The 17683-nt window shown below is 39.5% G+C and overlaps 1 protein-coding gene across 2 annotated transcripts; it reads right to left on the reverse strand.

The window, feature by feature from the left end:
- Nucleotides 1-253: 253 nt before the first annotated feature.
- Nucleotides 254-17204, reverse strand: LOC143654035 (cytochrome P450 2C18-like). Of its 2 annotated transcripts, none has more exons than XM_077125495.1 (9): nucleotides 16986-17204; nucleotides 16301-16463; nucleotides 12256-12405; nucleotides 9319-9479; nucleotides 7938-8114; nucleotides 6353-6494; nucleotides 5716-5903; nucleotides 2337-2478; nucleotides 254-900 (listed from the first exon to the last, which is right to left on the reverse strand). In XM_077125495.1, the coding sequence occupies exons 1-9, from the start codon at nucleotides 17151-17153 to the stop codon at nucleotides 719-721; spliced, it is 1473 nt and encodes a 490-aa protein (XP_076981610.1). In that variant the 5' UTR covers nucleotides 17154-17204; the 3' UTR covers nucleotides 254-718. The 2 variants fall into 2 exon arrangements, with proteins under 2 accessions (XP_076981610.1, XP_076981611.1); XM_077125496.1 differs by having other exon boundaries at nucleotides 16301-16432; nucleotides 16986-17091.
- Nucleotides 17205-17683: the final 479 nt, after the last annotated feature.

The following is a 17683-nucleotide window of genomic DNA, read 5'->3' on the forward strand; positions in this document are numbered from 1 at the left end:
CCAGTCCTTGAATACTGTGTAGACCCCACTTCAGGGGAACTGTGTTCTCTCTTTCTTAGTGATGATAGCCTTACTAGTGACATCCTTTCTGCTTTGAATAAAGTGATCTTTCCCAGTGCACTGAGCATAATTGCTCAATGCACTTTTTTCTTCAATAATAACTAGGCTTGCATTTTGGTTAGAAAGGAATAACATACAGGATACATGATTAAACAATAGAAAAAAACGCATTATTACACTGTCATATCTGAGATGAAAAGCAATTAAAATATTTATGGGATGTTTAGGCAATGACATTGGTGGGAGAAAATGGGTGAACCGCTAATGGAGAGCAAAATATCTTAGAATAACTTTCTTCCCATTATGTAACCTCTCAATATGTCCTTAGATATTGTAGCCACTCCACCAAACCTTTTATCTTCCTCTCCAATCAAACTCGAAATTACCCAAGGGAACACCCAGGAAGCAAAATAGTAAGGCAAATGGTTTCTAACACAAAGGCAGAGGTTGGAGTATAGGAAGTAACTTTGGCAAGTGAAAAATCAGGAAAATATCATTAACGGAGGTGAATATTTCACTAGATAGTTAATGATGATGGGAAATGGGAAACAGGGCAGAAAAAGAATCCAGAAAAGGTGTCTGAGGTAGTGGGAAGCACAACAGCCCCGAGGAGGGGTAGCTGCAGACAACAGAATTCAAGCAGTTGGTCTCCCCTTCTTCAGGCAGGAATGAAGCAGAGCTGGAACAAGGGTGGCACTTGGACTATCCCAGTGGAAGCTGGGGTGAGGTCAATGTCCTTAGGCTCAACCACAGATTTCAGGGTGAAATTCTGTAAAATGGTGGTCAGGAATAAGAACAGCTCCATGCGCGCCAGGCCCTCTCCAGCACAAATTCGTTTTCCTACAAAGAAAACAAAAATTATTTTCTCTTTGAATCCTGTTTCTGAAATGACACCAGGTGAATCCCCATAACTATTTCAAGAATTACTAGGTGAGTGCGTCAGTGGATGTGTAGATGGATGGATGGATGAAAGGATGTACTTCCTGACCTTACCTCCTGTAATATTTGCTGAGTGCTTGCCCAACAAAAGGAATTTAAATCAACATTCACATAATGAAAATGTTCAACTACTGTGATTTGGGCCTTCCAGAATGACCCACATGTTGATCTGTCAAAGGGATGGAGCAGTAGACAAATGAAAGGGGCTGTGCAATTGTGTTTCTCCTCCTACTTCTGGAACAGAATTTAACAAAAGGTTCAAACCTCTCCTGTGATTTCTAGAGGTCTTGTCAAACTACTCCACTCCCCTATTTAACCACTTTACATGGCTCTCCTTACATGGTCTATAGGATTAGTTTCAAATTGTGAGGCATTCGTATTCTTTCCGCTGTCTTAGAGTCCATGCTCTTTCCTTCCACTCTTCCTACCTCTACCTGCAGGTACAGCCATATTCAGCACTCACCAATTCCCAAATAAGACGAGTTGTCAAATTAATCTCATTATGTTCTCTTTGATTGAAATGCACATTTCCCCTCCTCTACCCCTGCCTTCAGGACACAGCTTAAATTTCATTTCCTGTCCTGTGTGAAAATCTTTCTGACTACCTCTGTCAGCTAAAACTTTTCTTCTCTGGGTTTTCTTCAGCTTCACTTTAATGTTTCCACTGAAGCACGGATCAGCCCTAGACATAATCCTCCTATTGTTTCTCCATCTCCCCTGCTGGAATGTGGCACCAGAGGGCCGGATCTGTCCCAGTTTTTTGGTATCCACAGCATTGAGCCCAAATCAGGCACTAAATGCCATAGACTACAGGAGACTCCTGGTCAGAGGCTCAGTCTGAGAGGCCGCTGTAAGGTGGGACCTCCAATAACCAGGTAGGATAATCACAGTTGGTAGAACATTTCAAGGTTTAGAGATCATCACAACTGTCCTGCCTCACTCACAAGGCTGGTCTGACCCTTGAAGGAATGTTCTGACCCTACCTAGAGCTTAGCCTACGGCAGCCACATAGATGGGTCTCAATGAAGTTGATGAGGGAGCTCTCTCTTCAGAGCAAAAAGAAGGGCTTAATAGTGCTGAGCTCCTGAAAAGATCATTGGGGACAGAGTGCAGTTACTCCAGACTCTTGCTGCCTTGCCTTTGTAAGAAAGAGGGCCAGGCCTCAAGGTAATACTGAGCTGGTCCTATAATGAAGAGGTGTCATGAAATAAGAAAGAGCTGGGGCAGTGGGAATGGTGCTTAGGATTACTATAGAGAGCAGTCCTGACAACCCCAGAGAACCCCTCCTTTTCTTCAAAAGATCTATTCTTTCAGATGGATAAAAGAATTAGTCTTGCCTGCTGAGAAAGCCATGAAGTAGTCACTCTTCTTAAAGTTTCCACTTTCATCCAGGAAGTGACCAGGGTCAAACTGACCTGGGTTGGGGAACTCTTTGTTGTCATGCAGGACAGAACTCAGTGATACTAAAACAGTTGTGCCCTGGAATGAATAGAGACACTTCATTATAAGGAGCACATGGAGCTGCAGGTATCACTGAAAATCACTAGCCCAATATCCTTAATTTATAAATAAGGAAACATATTTCCAAGTAGAAGAAGCAGCATTCCCAGCTTAATTGTTATAGAAAAATTAAGCACCAGAACCTAAACTATACCCCAGGTATCCTGGGTTCAATTAGAGAACATATTCCCCAAACTTTCATTCTGTATCTCAAGATAAAGTGATTTATTTCTACAAAGTCATACAGTCAATTAAAATAAGACTAATCAATCCAATACAGAAAAGAAAGCCTTTCAACAAATGGTGCCAAAACAATTGCATATCCACATCTTCAAAAAGTTTATCAACTCATACCTGACATCATACACAAAAATTAATTCAAGATGAACCTAAACATAAAACCTAAAACTATAACACTCCAGAAGAAAGAATTAGAGAATGTTTGTGACTTAGCCATAGAGAAACTTATCTTAGGACACAGTAAGCAGTACTTATAAATACACAAATTGATGAATTAGACTTTTCCAAAATCAAAATTGTCTGTTTGCCAAAGATATTGTTAAAAAAAAATTAGGTGGCTCAGTGACAGAATTTTCGCCTGCCGTGCCATAGAACCAGGTTCAATTCCTGGACACTACCCATGCCCAAAAATGCAAAAAAAATAAAAATAAAAAAATAAGTAAGTGACAAATGGGGAGAAAATATCCACAATACATATTTAACAAAGGATTGGTATCTAAGATACATAAATATCTCCTATAACTTAATTATAACAAGACAAAAAATTTTAAAATGGGCAAAATACTTGAAGAGACACTTCAAGGAGAAGATATTACCAACAAGTGCATGAAAAAATGTTAAATATCATTAGGCCTTAGTGAAATGTAAATTAAACCTTAGTGAAATGCCTCTACACACCAGCCAAAATAGCTAAAATCTGAAAGACTTACAATACCAAATATCAGGGAGTGTGCAGAACCAGAACTCTCACATATACTTTCTTTTTGTATGCTGTTTGATGGGGTCACATATTTTTTTTTTCCACATTAGTATCTCGTTATTGCAGCACCAATGGTGGATTTTGCTTGTTGGTTGAAGTTTATTTATCTTTTTTTGCTCATTTGTTTGTTTTGGGGGAAGTGCACGGACCATGAATTGAACTCGCGTCTCCCACATGGCAGGCAAGAATTCTACCAATGAACTACCATTGCACCAACCTCCTATATACTTTTTGAAGTACAAAATGGTACACCCAAGTAGGAAAATTTCCTATAAGTTTCTTAGAAAACTAAACATTCCCCTAATGTATAGTCCAGCAATTCCAGGCTTGGTAATTACCCAAGAGAAATGAACCAATTGAAAGACGTGAGAAAGAACAAATTATTCAAAATGTTCCCATATTGGAGACAGTCTAGGTGTTCACCATCAGGAAAACAGATAAATTAATTGCAGTATATTTATGTAGGAATAATCAATCTGGAATACCAAGAAACAAAGTATTAATGCATGCAATAATATGTATGAATTTCAAAAGCATTATCCAGAATAAGAAGCCTTAAACTTCTTGGCTACATACTTACTGTGCTGATTTGAATCTGTTATGGACCCAAGAAAGCCATGTCCTTTAATCCTCATTCAGTATTGTTGGCTGAGAGCATCTTGATTGTTTCCAAGGAGATATGTGGTTATCTCACCCACATATAATGTGTATTAAATTTTGATTAGAGGGAGATGTGACTCCACCCATTCCAGGTGGGTCTTGATTAGTTTAATGGAATCCTTTAAAAGTGGAAACATTTTGGACAGAGTCCCTTTTTAGAGCAACGAAACAGAGGCCACACAGCCCAAGACCTTTGGATATGAACAAGGAAAGTGCTCCCAGGGAAGCTTCATGAAACAAGAAATCGGGAGAGAAAGCTGGCAGATGCCACAATGTTCACCATGTGTGTTTCTAGTTGAGAGAGAAACCCTGAATGTCATTGGCCTTCTTGAACCAAAGTATCTTTCCCTGGATGCCTGAGATTGGACACTTCTATAGCCTTGCTTTAGCTGGGACATTTTCATGGCCTTAGAACTGTGGACTTGCAACTTAATAAACTCCCCCTTTTACAAGTCGTTCTGTCTCTGGTTTATTGCATCCCAGCAACTAGCTAGTAGAACATGTACATATGGTAGAATTCCACTTATATGAAATTATACAACTATTCTTTGTTGTATAAAAAATCACAAAAGTCTTTGGGTAGAGTAGAGACCAAAAGAACAGGCATGAGGGAACAGGCTAAGACAGTAGTAATTTTTTCTGTTTGGATAGGGTTCTGAGGAAAAAATGGAGTGTACATTTGTCACAATTCATTGAAAGACACAAGAGTGGTTTGTGTAGTTCATGGCATGTAAACTTTACCTGAACAGTTAAAGAAAGGACTTCAAACAAATAGGGAACTGTACTAAATGATACCACACTGAAGTATTTACAGGTAAAATAAACTGAAGTCTTTAACATACTTTGGAGTGCATCAAATATAATAATGATTGATGGATGCATTCAGAAACTGAGAGAAATATGTGATAAAACAAATATATGTTAGTTGTAGGATGTGAGTAGAGAGATAAGTTTTCACTCTGTAATTCTTCCAAAGTCTCTGTTATAATATATTCATAATAAATTCATAGGCAAAAATTTTTAAAAAGTGATCAAATTTTACACACTGTTTTACATTCAGCCCTATTTAGGCAGCAGTGTAGCATAAACACATTTATCTTTCTATTAGGAAAGCTCCATATCATTCTCCAAATAGCTGCATAGTATTCCATGACATGGGTGTACCACAACTCATCATACCTCCAATTGTAGACACACGGAATTGATTTTCATACATGCTAAATATGTGATTCTCAAATAAAGTAAATCGTGGGTATATATTTTACAACTTGTAAAATGTCATGTGTTCAGAGGAAGGACAGTTAAAAGGCTATAAAAATCTAAGAAGTTATCAAGAGCTGCCATATCCAATATATTCCAGACACGATGAAGTTAAGAAATAGACACCTTGACCTTCTACATCTGCCCAAACTAATCTTCTAGCAACATCTTCACAGTGACTCACTCCTCTTTCCATTTTGTTATAGTTGAGAACTGACTGAAATCTTGCAATTATACCATGTCAATGGGCACTTCAAGGGCATGGGCAGGGAGTGAAGGAAACACACTAGACTCACCTTGGGGATGAGATACCCTCTAAACTGAACGTCCTGTGTCACTGCGTGGGGAAGGCTAGTGGGAAGGAGGTCAGTGTATCTCTGGATCTCGTGTACTACAGCGTCCGTGTAGGGCATGCTGCTCCTGTCCTGCATGCAGGGGCTGCGGTGTCTCCCAACCACACGGTCAATCTCTTCCCGAACTTTAGCTGATGAGACACAAGTGAAAATTGATGGGAAACGAAGAAAACACCACTTTCCCAAAGACTCTCAATGCAGTGTTGTATATTATTATTTGCAGATCAAGAGTTAAATTTAGCTTTTTAGGCAAGTTTGGGGTTCATAAGAGATACCCAGACCATATGCCCAGCAGAAGAACACCTAAACCTGGACTGGTCCTTTTCTTTACCAACAAATACCCACTCCTACGTCAATCTGTGCCTGCCCCACACTCCTTCCCTTGGAATCAAGACCTGCATCACAGCTGAGACAGCTGTCACTTTTCCTAAGACCCACACATTTTTTTTCCTCTCTGTTGTAGTGTGACTTTGTCACCATTGGGAGCCACTGAACAGATGAAGCTGGAGATATACAAATTCACATAATGAGTCTTTCTACATTGGGACTACCATGACTTGCTCATTTCTACTACTCATACCTGTGACCTCTGGGTATTTCAGCAGCACAAGGAGTCCATATCTCAGGGTTGTGCTTGTTGTCTCTGTCCCAGCCACAAAGAGATTACTTGCTGTGATTACCAAGTTCTCAATGAAAAATTTAGATTTCTGACTGTGCTTTTCCTAGCAATAATGTGATACAATTATGTTACAAATTAATTTGCCACATATTTAATCACAATTTATTTAAAGCTACTCAGGAGTGTAAAAGTCAGCAAAGCTAAAAATTGGAGAATGTAATGTTAGAAGAAACTGCTGTTTTAGCCACTCTGCTGAAATTAGCATTATTTTCTATATTACAAATCTGCATTTAAATCTTCTGTTTCCCCACCTCTTCTTTTGTCTTTGTAAATATTTACTTTTTAAAATGTCCTTTGTAATTATTTTAGAAGGACTTGTGATGGAAAGAGATAAATATGTGTGTTCAACTGTTACATAGTGACACCAAAAATTAAATTTTAATTTCTCACCCAACACTCAACACACCCTCACACACCCAGACTTGGTTTACATAATTAAATCTGATTATTAAATGATTAAATATCATTTTTGACAATGAAATATAACGTCAAAGATGTTGGCTTCATACGTCCTCCTTCTTTCAACATGCATGTGAAGATGAGGGTGGGACGATATACTAGGAAAGTTGGAGGAAAAGGGAAAGTATGCAGGTACCTGATGCTATTATGTGGTATTGAATTAGACTTGGGCATGCTGCTATGAGAGGAACACACCTGACTCGCACAGAGTCACTGGTTCAATTGACACCTTCAGAATCAAGCAAGCTAAGCAAGCACAGTGTTATTTCAGCTTCTACCACATTCTCTGCTTCCCCAAAGTGGTGAGCATTTTCATCATGCCAAAATGAAAAATAATCTAGCTATCCCTTCAACTTCATTCTTCCAGAACTCCATATCCTTCAGAACACCAGAAATAATTTGGCTCAAACACCTCCATGTTTGTTCAAACTGTTATCTAAAAATAATCTAAGATTTTCAACCCAGGATTCAAGTTTCTTCAAAAACACCAACCTCTGTTCAAACTCCTATTATAGGAAACCCATTTAAACCTCCCTCTTCCATCTCTTCGATAGCCGACACCTCTGGACCTCTATTGCCCATGTCACTGGAAATCCCTCGCCTGTTCCTCATTTTCAATTTACATCCTCATTTTCTTTCAATTTCATTTCAATACCTAATCAAAGCTAGGTATATACAAGTAGACGTCCTAGGCTATGCTCATTGTTCTTACTCTCCCATACACTACCTCCACTCATCCATGGGTAGCATACTGAATTGCATTTCATAGTTATGCTCATTTCTCCTAAAGAGTACAATGTGCTTGATTATAACTACCCCTCTTTCCTTTGTTATCAACACATCCAGATTAGGCACAAGGATTCCTAATTTTTAAACATTCACATTTTAAAACCCATGTGATGCATGGTACTGACCCTACAGCAAGGTCTAACTACTTGTCAAGTAGTGTTTACCAATTCAGCTAAATGTACTGGACTTATCAATGAATTATATAACTGTGATAGTTAACCACTTGTTCACGTCCTACCTTTTCCATTTGGATCAGGAAACAATCAATGAAGTCTTGAGGATTATTAATATCCAGGGATTCTTGGTGCTCCTTTACTTTCTCCAAAATAAAATTATGCAAGTAATCTTTATTTTTAAAATACTTGTTATGAATTCCTGGGAAAAAATGTGTGAAGATGGGAAATATGTTGCAGACCTAAAAGGGGAAAGTCTCATTTATTCAATGAAAAAACTATCAAGCACAACCATATATACTAACCATTATGCTAGGCAATGGCCTATTGCTTGAGAGATAACTTCATACTATACACACAAAACAATTCTGAACACTGACAGAGAATTTAAGGGGGACATCATACTACATGATTACAGACAATGTCAACCGCTTCAATCAATTTTCACATTCCTGCATCAGCATTCTCACAGCAATCCTGAGTACAGGATGGCAGTAATTACATGGGATCCAAATTTTACAAATAAGGACTGAATCTAACCCAGTTTTGGCAATTGGTTATAGAGCACAAAATTGGTCACTGCTCCTTGTACTTCCACCAGGCAATCACTAATACCATAGTTCAAAAATGAGAAGGGTCCAAATATATCACAAAATGGAGCTCCACACTTTATACTTAAATTGGCCTCAGACCAAGAGATTAAGTGATTACTACAAAGTCACACCATTAAATGAAGTTTAGGAAGAGTGCGAGCCATGGTATTTCAGTAGAGGGTAAAACTGTGATATATAACTATAATTCATACTCACACTCCACCATTTGAGCATCCCTGACCCAGATTTCTGGACTCCTGGTAGCTAGGGCACCAGCGGTAGCACGTTACTCTCTAGTCATATTTTACATCTTTATGTAAGTATCTGTTGCCCCAGACTTCCCTTTCCTCCACATCGCAAAGTAGGGTGGTGTTGTCCTGCATTACTACCAGGTAGAACATTGTCCCTGCTTCACAGAGGAAGAGTAAAGATGTCTGATTAGGGGACCTGTTGAGGTGTTCAGAAGGATTGGATGCACACTGAGGACTGTAGGCATGAGCCTGGAGAGCCCAGAGTCATCTATGTGGACATGGGGACAATGGACACAGTGAAAACATCACTAAATAGGGAGCCAGTGGACTTGGCTCCATCCCTACTTTCCACTCGAGCTTCTTGCATGACCTACCTTAAAACTTTGCATAGCATTTCTGGGCATTAGTTTCTTCATTAATAACATACAGGGATTGGAATAAATGATCCCCAGAGACTTTCCAAGATGTATACTCTATCACTTTAAGCTCTGAGCAAGGTTTTGTTGTTCAGATACTGTATATCACAGCTTGGTACACAAAGAATTTTGAACTTTCCAGCACAAGAGCATAAATAGTTTCTGAAGAAAAGGTCTTAAACTCACCTGGATCCATGGTGAGCTCAAAATCTTGAAATTTTCATTGAATTTGTCCATTAAATTAAGAAAACTCTCATCATTATACTCAAAACGATTTTTAAAAATGATGGAGCAGATCACATTGCAGGGAGCACATGCCAGGATAAAAGTGGGATCACAGGGAGAACCTAAACAGATAGAAATCTTTTTATTAATTAATACAAAGAATAAAATTCATGGCTTTTTAGATAACAGTACATTTAACTTCTAGAAGTTTTGAAGCCATTACCACCTGAAAATCCCATATTTAAAAAAGGGCAATTAAATCAAACATATCCTTCTACCCCAATAACTGAACTAATTGTTCCATCTTAAAAAATGTAATAATATTTCAAAACATCCACCTAACTCATCTGACTTTCAGGAGTGAAACTAGGGTGAAATGAGAGAAGCATTCCTCTTGAGTACAAAATTTAAGGAGGCAGCAAAATCTTAGCATTAAGATTTAAGAAAAATCTTATTTTATGCAATATCTCAAAAAATCAAAATTAATACCAAAATAAATGACAAAGTGAATATCGACAATTTTTGCATGCTTAATGGTCATATCGTTCATAAGATAAAGGTAGTTGTAATACTTCAAACTGAAACCTTGTAAATTACAATTCTCAATTTCAAGATAAATATTTGAGTCATAACAAAAACAGAATTGATCCTAATTTTACTTTCTTGACTTTAAAGGAAGCAAACTCATCAAGAATATTTTCATAAAAACCATTAACCATTAAAAAAATAACCATTAAAACCTGAATATAGGGGTGGGCATGTTTTCTGTGGCTTCAGGCTCCAGTATGGCTCAGCATGGCACTGCTGCCTTACTCACACTATCTGTAACCCTGTGAATCTGCAGGCAAACCAAACACATAGTAAGTGAAGTTATTTCTAATATCCCTTATGTGGATAAGAAGTTGGCAGCAGAGGGAGCTACTGCCCCACAAAAACAGCTAGCCGACAGGCAGAAATAGTCTGAAACAACTGTTCTGGGGCTCTGGAAGCCAGGGGAGCGCTCCACAGCACTCAGGGAAGAGCAGGACAAAGAGACTGAGAAACTGCGGTAAAAACTGTGAGTAACTTTTACACAGCAGCCAGGTGTCCACACCCCACTCTCGAGGAGAGCCAACTCGAGTTTCGTCCCTGACTAGCTGCTGCAGATGGAAATGTACGTCGAAACCCTTTTCCCCAATAATGGGGGTGAGGGAAGGTGTGGCTGAGCACTGATCATGGCTTTTATCTGCAAATTTAGATCTCTGGGACCCGGCTCTGACCTGCAGTTTCAGTCCGCCCTGCACAGGGAAGAACAACCATTGTTTCAACCCACACCTGATGGGAGCAAAGAGATGGAGGTTTAAAGATGAGGGTTTCCCAACACTGCAAACTTCACTGCAGTCTGCCATCTGCTGGGCAGGCCATGAAAGTGCAGCTCTGGGAAGCTGACCCAAAGGCTTTAAGGCCCCTTTCCTGACTCCGCCCAGGGCTTTCTGGCACTGATCTGCATCCCCTTCCTGGGTCCCTGCCCCTGCCTTAGCTGGGAAATCCTCCCTGGGAAAGTCCTCTCCAGGGTGACTCTCCTCCCACTATATGCCCTCCAGGTAAAAGCTACTAAAGCCAGACACAGTGAGTTGTTGTAAATTGTTACATTGGCCATCATTTGGGGTTTCATTTTCATTTTACAAATGAACTAATTTAGGTAAAAATGTAGTAGAGTGAATCTATAAAATGAGATTGTTGTGAGCAACTGATCAATAATCTGCGATGTAAAAGAACTAATTTTTACAATTCATACATGTAGAAAGAATTAGATGACTTGAGCTATACGCATTGTGAAAAAACTATTAGACATTGAAGAGTTAACTGGCCTTGTGCCACCTTCCCTTCTAGATTAAAAAAAAAAAAGACTGAGCTTTTAAAGAAAGTTGCATATTACCTAAAGAAGATATTTTGAAAGTATTTTGGACATTTCTTTATGTTTCTCAGATGAAAATCTTCCTTTCACCCTTTCTTCTTACTTATTTAATAGAAGGAATTAAAAACTGAGGAGGGGGATATTTGAATTCCAATATGATACTCAGAATCATGGAATGAATCAACCGCAGGTGCCATTGGAAGCTCAATAAGAGTCTTAGAGTTTGCAATAGGAGGGAAATAATCATACTAATGTTCTCACTCATAATAGCCATACAAATACAGTTAAAAACAAAAATACTTAAGCAGAACTGACAACAGAGTTAAATTTCAAACAGTGAGGAGATGGTAAGTACTATGAGTAGCAGATTAAATCTTATCAGAAGTAATGTTCTTACACCGGTATTATGCATGTGTATCTTTCATAATTTTCCATGTTTTCTTGAAATACATGAAACAGAACAGTAGTGAATAATTAAAGCATTTATATTACTAATTCATTATTTAAAACTACACTCTTCAAGGGTAGCTCTAACTTGTCTGTTTTTGGAAGATCTGTGAGCTTAGAATGTTTTTTATATTTTTCAGTGGTATATTTCAAATACTTACAGGTCCAACAGTTACAAAGTACACAGATGATATCCCTCATTTTGCCTCTTGGCTCCAAAGCCTAAAATTCATACTTACTGGCCCATTACATATAAATTAGTAGCTAGCTGGCACAGGATTTTCTTTGCCCCTGTTTTTCATGATAATTTCCTACCATCAGGATATTTTGAGTATAAAAGTCAAAGCTTGGGTAATGATACAATTAATTGAGGCTTTTATATCCTCACTGTACCTACGATCACATGGGCACCCACATAGAGAAGCTTCCTGCCCCCAGCTGACGGCTAACTTAGCCATTCCTCAGAAAGGTCAGCAGCTGCTGCAGTTCTTCCCAGGCCGAATCAGAGAAGAGATGAGTGTGGTGAGGCAGTGACAGAGGCAAGAGTCACCCACCGTTGGTCTTCCTCAGCTCCTCCACAAGGCAGCGGGCTTCCTCCTGGACGCGGTCCTCGATGCTCCTCTTCCCCATCCCGAAATTCCGCAGGGTCATGAGCGAGAAGCGCCGCGTTTGCTTCCACATTTCTCCATTGGTGAAAATGATTCCTACCAGGATGGGAAACAGGAGAAAATCCTCCCTCAAAGGTGTGGGGGTCAGAATAATGGCCCCCACATGTCTCCACCTCCTAAACCTGGAACCTGTGACTATCTTACCTGACATGGCAAAGGGCTTTGCGGATCTGATTATGTTAAGGCCCTTGAAATGGAGAAAATATCCTGGTTTATAGGGTAGATGGAATCTAATCATATGAGTCCTTAAATGCTGAGAGTTTTTGCCAGTTGTGCTTAGAAGATGTGCCTACAGAAAAGTCAGATGCATGCAGACTGTAAGATAACAAATGTGTGAAGTTTTAAGCCACTAATTTTGGGTAATTTTTATTAGCAAGCATAGAAATCTAGTACAATGTGGTGTTCCAGGCAGGAGGTCACAGCAGGGAAGACCTGGCTGGCATGCCCGTGTGCCATCCTCTGCCAGAGCTGCTCCAACTGGCATTTGTAATGGTCCCACCACCCACAATACACACGCAAACTACAAGAGGCCTCTTTCCTGCATTGTTGCATCTGAACTTCATCAAACCAAAAAGCAGTACTATTGTCCCCATTGAACAGATGTGACTCTGAGGCTCAGAGAGGTAAATGCCTGGCCCAAGATCTCATCATCATGATGGCTGTGAGAAAAGCACCATCAATTCTTACATGAATTCTCTCCTGAAATCTGGTCAGCCAGAAATTTGCACTGGCAGAGGATTTTATGCAGGGAATTTTGCTGAGAAGGGGTTAGTTTACTGAACACTTGATAAAGACATTTTACTCTTACTCTATGTTCTTGAATGTGTATGAGCCAAGTGAGCTTCCTTGAGTCAGGAGAACAGAAAATTTTGCAGGACACAGCTATGAGAACTTTATGGAAGAGCAAATCCCATCTCTCCTCAGCTGTCAGGAGCTGGGCAGGTTCACTAGGGATCCAGGTCTGAATAGTGCAACCAACTCTGACATTATTATGTCCAGTGCTGTCCTGCCAACAAAACAGGGGCTATCTCATTTAATCCTCGAAAGAGCCCCAGGAAGTGGGTACTATTACTATTCCCATTTTTACATATGAATGTGTAAGACAGAGAATCATGAAGGAACTCACCCAAAGTTACACAGCTGCAAACGCAGACCAGATAGTCAAGGAAGCCATAGAGGTGGACTCGAGGGTCTGCCTTGTCAACCATGGTTAGTGGATGCCAGTTCCAAAAGGAGGGGAAACTGCTTCATGTGACCATTAAGATAACCTGGTCCCACATCCACCCTAATCTGGACTGAACAAATGCCCATTTTAAGAACTTTTAAGGCTACTTGCTTAGCTCCACTCCACATGGTAAATTTTATTCATCTTTTCATAATAGATGATTTAAGACCAGGTTAGGGAAGTTCTTGGTCTTAGTGTAATTGGTGTAAATAATTTCAGTGTAAATAGCCTGCAACTATCACAGCTTTCATTGGTCCAGTCTAGGGGCAGGGAGGGGTCCTTAAGGGAGGGACAAGATAACCTCCATCCTTTCTCTGGTCATGCCCCACCATTCTTTGCTTCTCTTTAATTTTCTCCTTCTACCTCTTTATCCTTTTCCCTAACTGTCCAAAATTTAAAACTGAGTTATATTTTTCCATGTTTTGAAAGGATCCAGTATCTTTGGTGGAAGATGGTGAAGCGGGAAGCTACAGAACTCACTCCTCCTATGAAAACAGCTACTGGTCAGGCAGAAACCATCTGAAACAACTGTTCTGAGGCTCTATAGGCCAGGGGAGCACTCTACAGTATCCAGGGAAGATTATGACAAAGATTGAGAAACTGTGGTTAAAAAACCTGTGTAACATTCTCAAAAGTTGTAGCCAGGAGCCATCCCCGTCCTGCAAGGTGAGCCGCCTCAGGTCGGGCCGTGGCTGTTGGCTGCAGATGGAGAGAGACCTGGAACCTCCTTCCCAGGAGCAAGAATAGAGTTGTGTGTGTGGCAGTTGACGGAAAGTATAGATGGCAGAGGGAAAATGTAGCTGGCAGAGGAAAAGGTATCTGAGGAGGGCCATCTGCTGGGCAGGACAGGAAACTGCAGGCAGTCTACTTAATGGGAGAAACATTTGGAAACCACATTTCCAATAAGGGGTTTTCTTTGTCTGTTTGTTTTGGATGCTTTATGGTAGGGGTCACATTTCAATGTTTTTCCATGTGAGTATCCCCTTGTGCAGCACCATTTGTTGAACTTTTGTTTGTTTTGGTTTTTCGTTTCTTTGTTCGCTTGTTTGTTTGGGAAGTGCACGGGCTGGGAATTGAATGTGGGTTTCCCGCATGGAAGGCAAGAATTCTACCACTGAACTAACCCTGCACCCCCACCAATAAAGGTTTAGGATCCAGAATATACTAAGAAATTCTATAAATCAACAATAAAAAGCAACTCACTTTAAAAATGGGCAAAGGCTTGAATAGACATTCTTCCAAAGAACAAATACAAATGACTAAAAAGCACATGAAAGATATGCAACATCACAAGCTAACAGGGAAATAAAAATTAAAACCATAATGGGTCATCATTTCACACTTACTAGAAAGACCACTATTAAAAAATAATAGAAAATTACAAGTGTTGGTGAGGATGTGGAAGATTCATTCATTGGCAGTTCCTCAGGAAGCTAAGAATAGAATTGCCTTATAATCCAGCAAATGGGCTATTAATTTTATACCCAGAAAACTGAAAGCAAAGATGTGAACAGATATTTTCACACCTGTATTCATGGTGGCACTATTCACAACTGCCAAAAGATGAAAACAACTCAGGTGCTCATCAACCAATGAATGGATAAACCAAGTGTGGTACATACATGCGATAGAATATTATTCAGCTATAAGAAGGAATGAAGTCCTGATTCATTTGACAACATGGATTAACCTTGAGGACATTATGTTGTGTAACAAGCCATACACAAAAAGACAAATATTGTGCAATTGCACTACTATGAACTTATTATTATAAATAAAGTCACCAAGTTAAAATCTAGAATAGAGGTTACTAGGAGGTAGAATGTGGATAGAGAATGGGGAACTGATGGTTTTTTGTGCAGAAATTCTAATCAAGATGACTGTAAATGTCTGGAAAAGGATAGGGGAGGCAATGAAAGGTTATTGTGAATTTAACAGCACGGAACTATGTGTATGAATGTCATTGAAAGGGTAAGTTTAGGGTCACGTATGTCACTAGAAGGAAAGCTAGAGGATAAAACATGGTACTGTAGAGCACAGTGAGCCCATTGTGGATGATGACTGTGGTTAATAGTACAAGCAAAAGAATGTTCTTTCACGAACTATAATAGGTGTCCATCACTATTACAAGGTGTTAATAATAGGGTGGTATATGGGAAAAATATGTCCAATGTAAACTATGGACGATAGTTAAGAGTAACATTTAATATTCTTTCATCAATTGCAAGAAAGGTACTAGCCAATGCTAAGTGTCAACAGTAGGGGGGTAAAAGGGATATGGAGTTTTTCTTTTTGGAGTAATAAAAATGTTCTAAAATTGATTGTGATTATGGATGCAAAACTCTGTGATTTTATGGAGAACTATCGATTGTATACTTTGTATGGATTGAATAATATCTGAATATATCTCAATAAAAGTACTTATTAAAAATCTTGGGGAGTGGTGCGATGGTGGCTCAGCAAGCAGAATTCTCACGTGCCATGACAGAAACCTGAGTTTAATTCCTGGTGCCAACCCACGCGGAAAAAAAAAAAAAAACTAAGAAAGAAACTAAGTAAAAAAAAATCAATTTTCTATTAGTGGATTGTTTACTACTGTGTGGTATTCCGAGATTTGAATATGAATTTAATCTGGTCTTATGTATGCTACTACTACACACACACATGCACACACACACACACACACACACACACAGACACACCTACCAAGTCCTTGTTGAGTTTTTTCTATCACTGAGGAAGTTCCCCTTCCAGAAAACTCCTCTCCATGGTCAATCAGAGCTTCTTTCACGGCTTCATACCCATGCAACACCACGGAGGGCTTCATGCCCAAATGCACTGTGAACACGGGGCCATAGACTTTGGTTAGCTGGGAAACAAAAAAAGTGGGAAAACGTTCATCACAAAGGCATTTCTTTGGCCTGAAATGGTTGTATGTAATTCAGATTGATATCAATTTGTACCACTGATTTCTTAATCTGTACCCGCAATATCAAACATTTCTTTCATATATAGACCCCATAATCTGCTATTCATGAAATGCCCAGTGTGTGCTAGACGTAAGTCTAGGAACTTGGTACAAACCCTGTTCCAACCATGCTTTTAACAAACTCTCAAGATAAGGTTATCTATCCCTATTCTGCAAATGACAGAACCGAGATTCAGAGAGTTTATGGATCTGTCCCAGGGCCATAACTCTAAAAAGTAGAAAAGTACAATTCAAATCCTGTTTGGTCCAACTAAAGCCTAAGGAATGTGTCATCTCCTGTACCTGCCTGGGAACCAGGGCCCAAGCTGATAGTCCAGAATCATCAGGAAGGGCATTCTAAATGCATGTTGCTGGGCTCTGGCCTGGGAATTCAGATTCAGTAGAGCTATCAGGCATACTTACATTGCTTAGGGATTTGCTGAAGTTCTTCAGATTTAACTGGAGGAGATTTCCAATAATTGGAAGAGGAGTGGGGCCAGGAGGGAGCCTCCCTTTCCCATAGCTCTGTTTCAGGAGTGAAAGGAGGACCAAACACGAGAGACACAGCAGTAGGACCAAAATTGGATCCATCGGAACGATTTCTTCCTCCTAAGGCAGCTGGTAAGCTTGGAACTGAATGCCTTATAAACACCCAGTGCCCCCTTGACCTGTGCTCTACCAATCATTGCAGTGGCTGATCATCTACATCAATTTAGGTCTTTTCCAAGTGGACTTTGGCTGGCTATTAAATATTAAACTAGTGCATCTCTACGAATATATTCTAAGGTGCTATATTAGCAGTTACAACTGGATATATAAAAAATAGCATGAATAATGCATTCACACTGAATGGGAAAAATCATTTTTTGCATAATCACTATGTGTTAAGCAATTCTCCATATAATTTACCACTGAACTCTTCAAATAAACCTGGAAGATGGGTATCATTTTTTTTATTTTATAAATTAGGGGGAAATATGGATATTTTCCCATTGACAACTAGTACAATGCAGGGATCTGAACTAGTCATTTGGGCCCCATTGAAGAGCACCATCTAATGCATCCTAGCTGCCAGGAGGACAATATCAGTAAACAAAAATCATCAGTTACAATGAAAGTAC

Source organism: Tamandua tetradactyla, chromosome 13, assembly GCF_023851605.1.
Source record: "Tamandua tetradactyla isolate mTamTet1 chromosome 13, mTamTet1.pri, whole genome shotgun sequence".
Classification (NCBI taxonomy): Eukaryota; Metazoa; Chordata; class Mammalia; order Pilosa; family Myrmecophagidae; genus Tamandua; species Tamandua tetradactyla.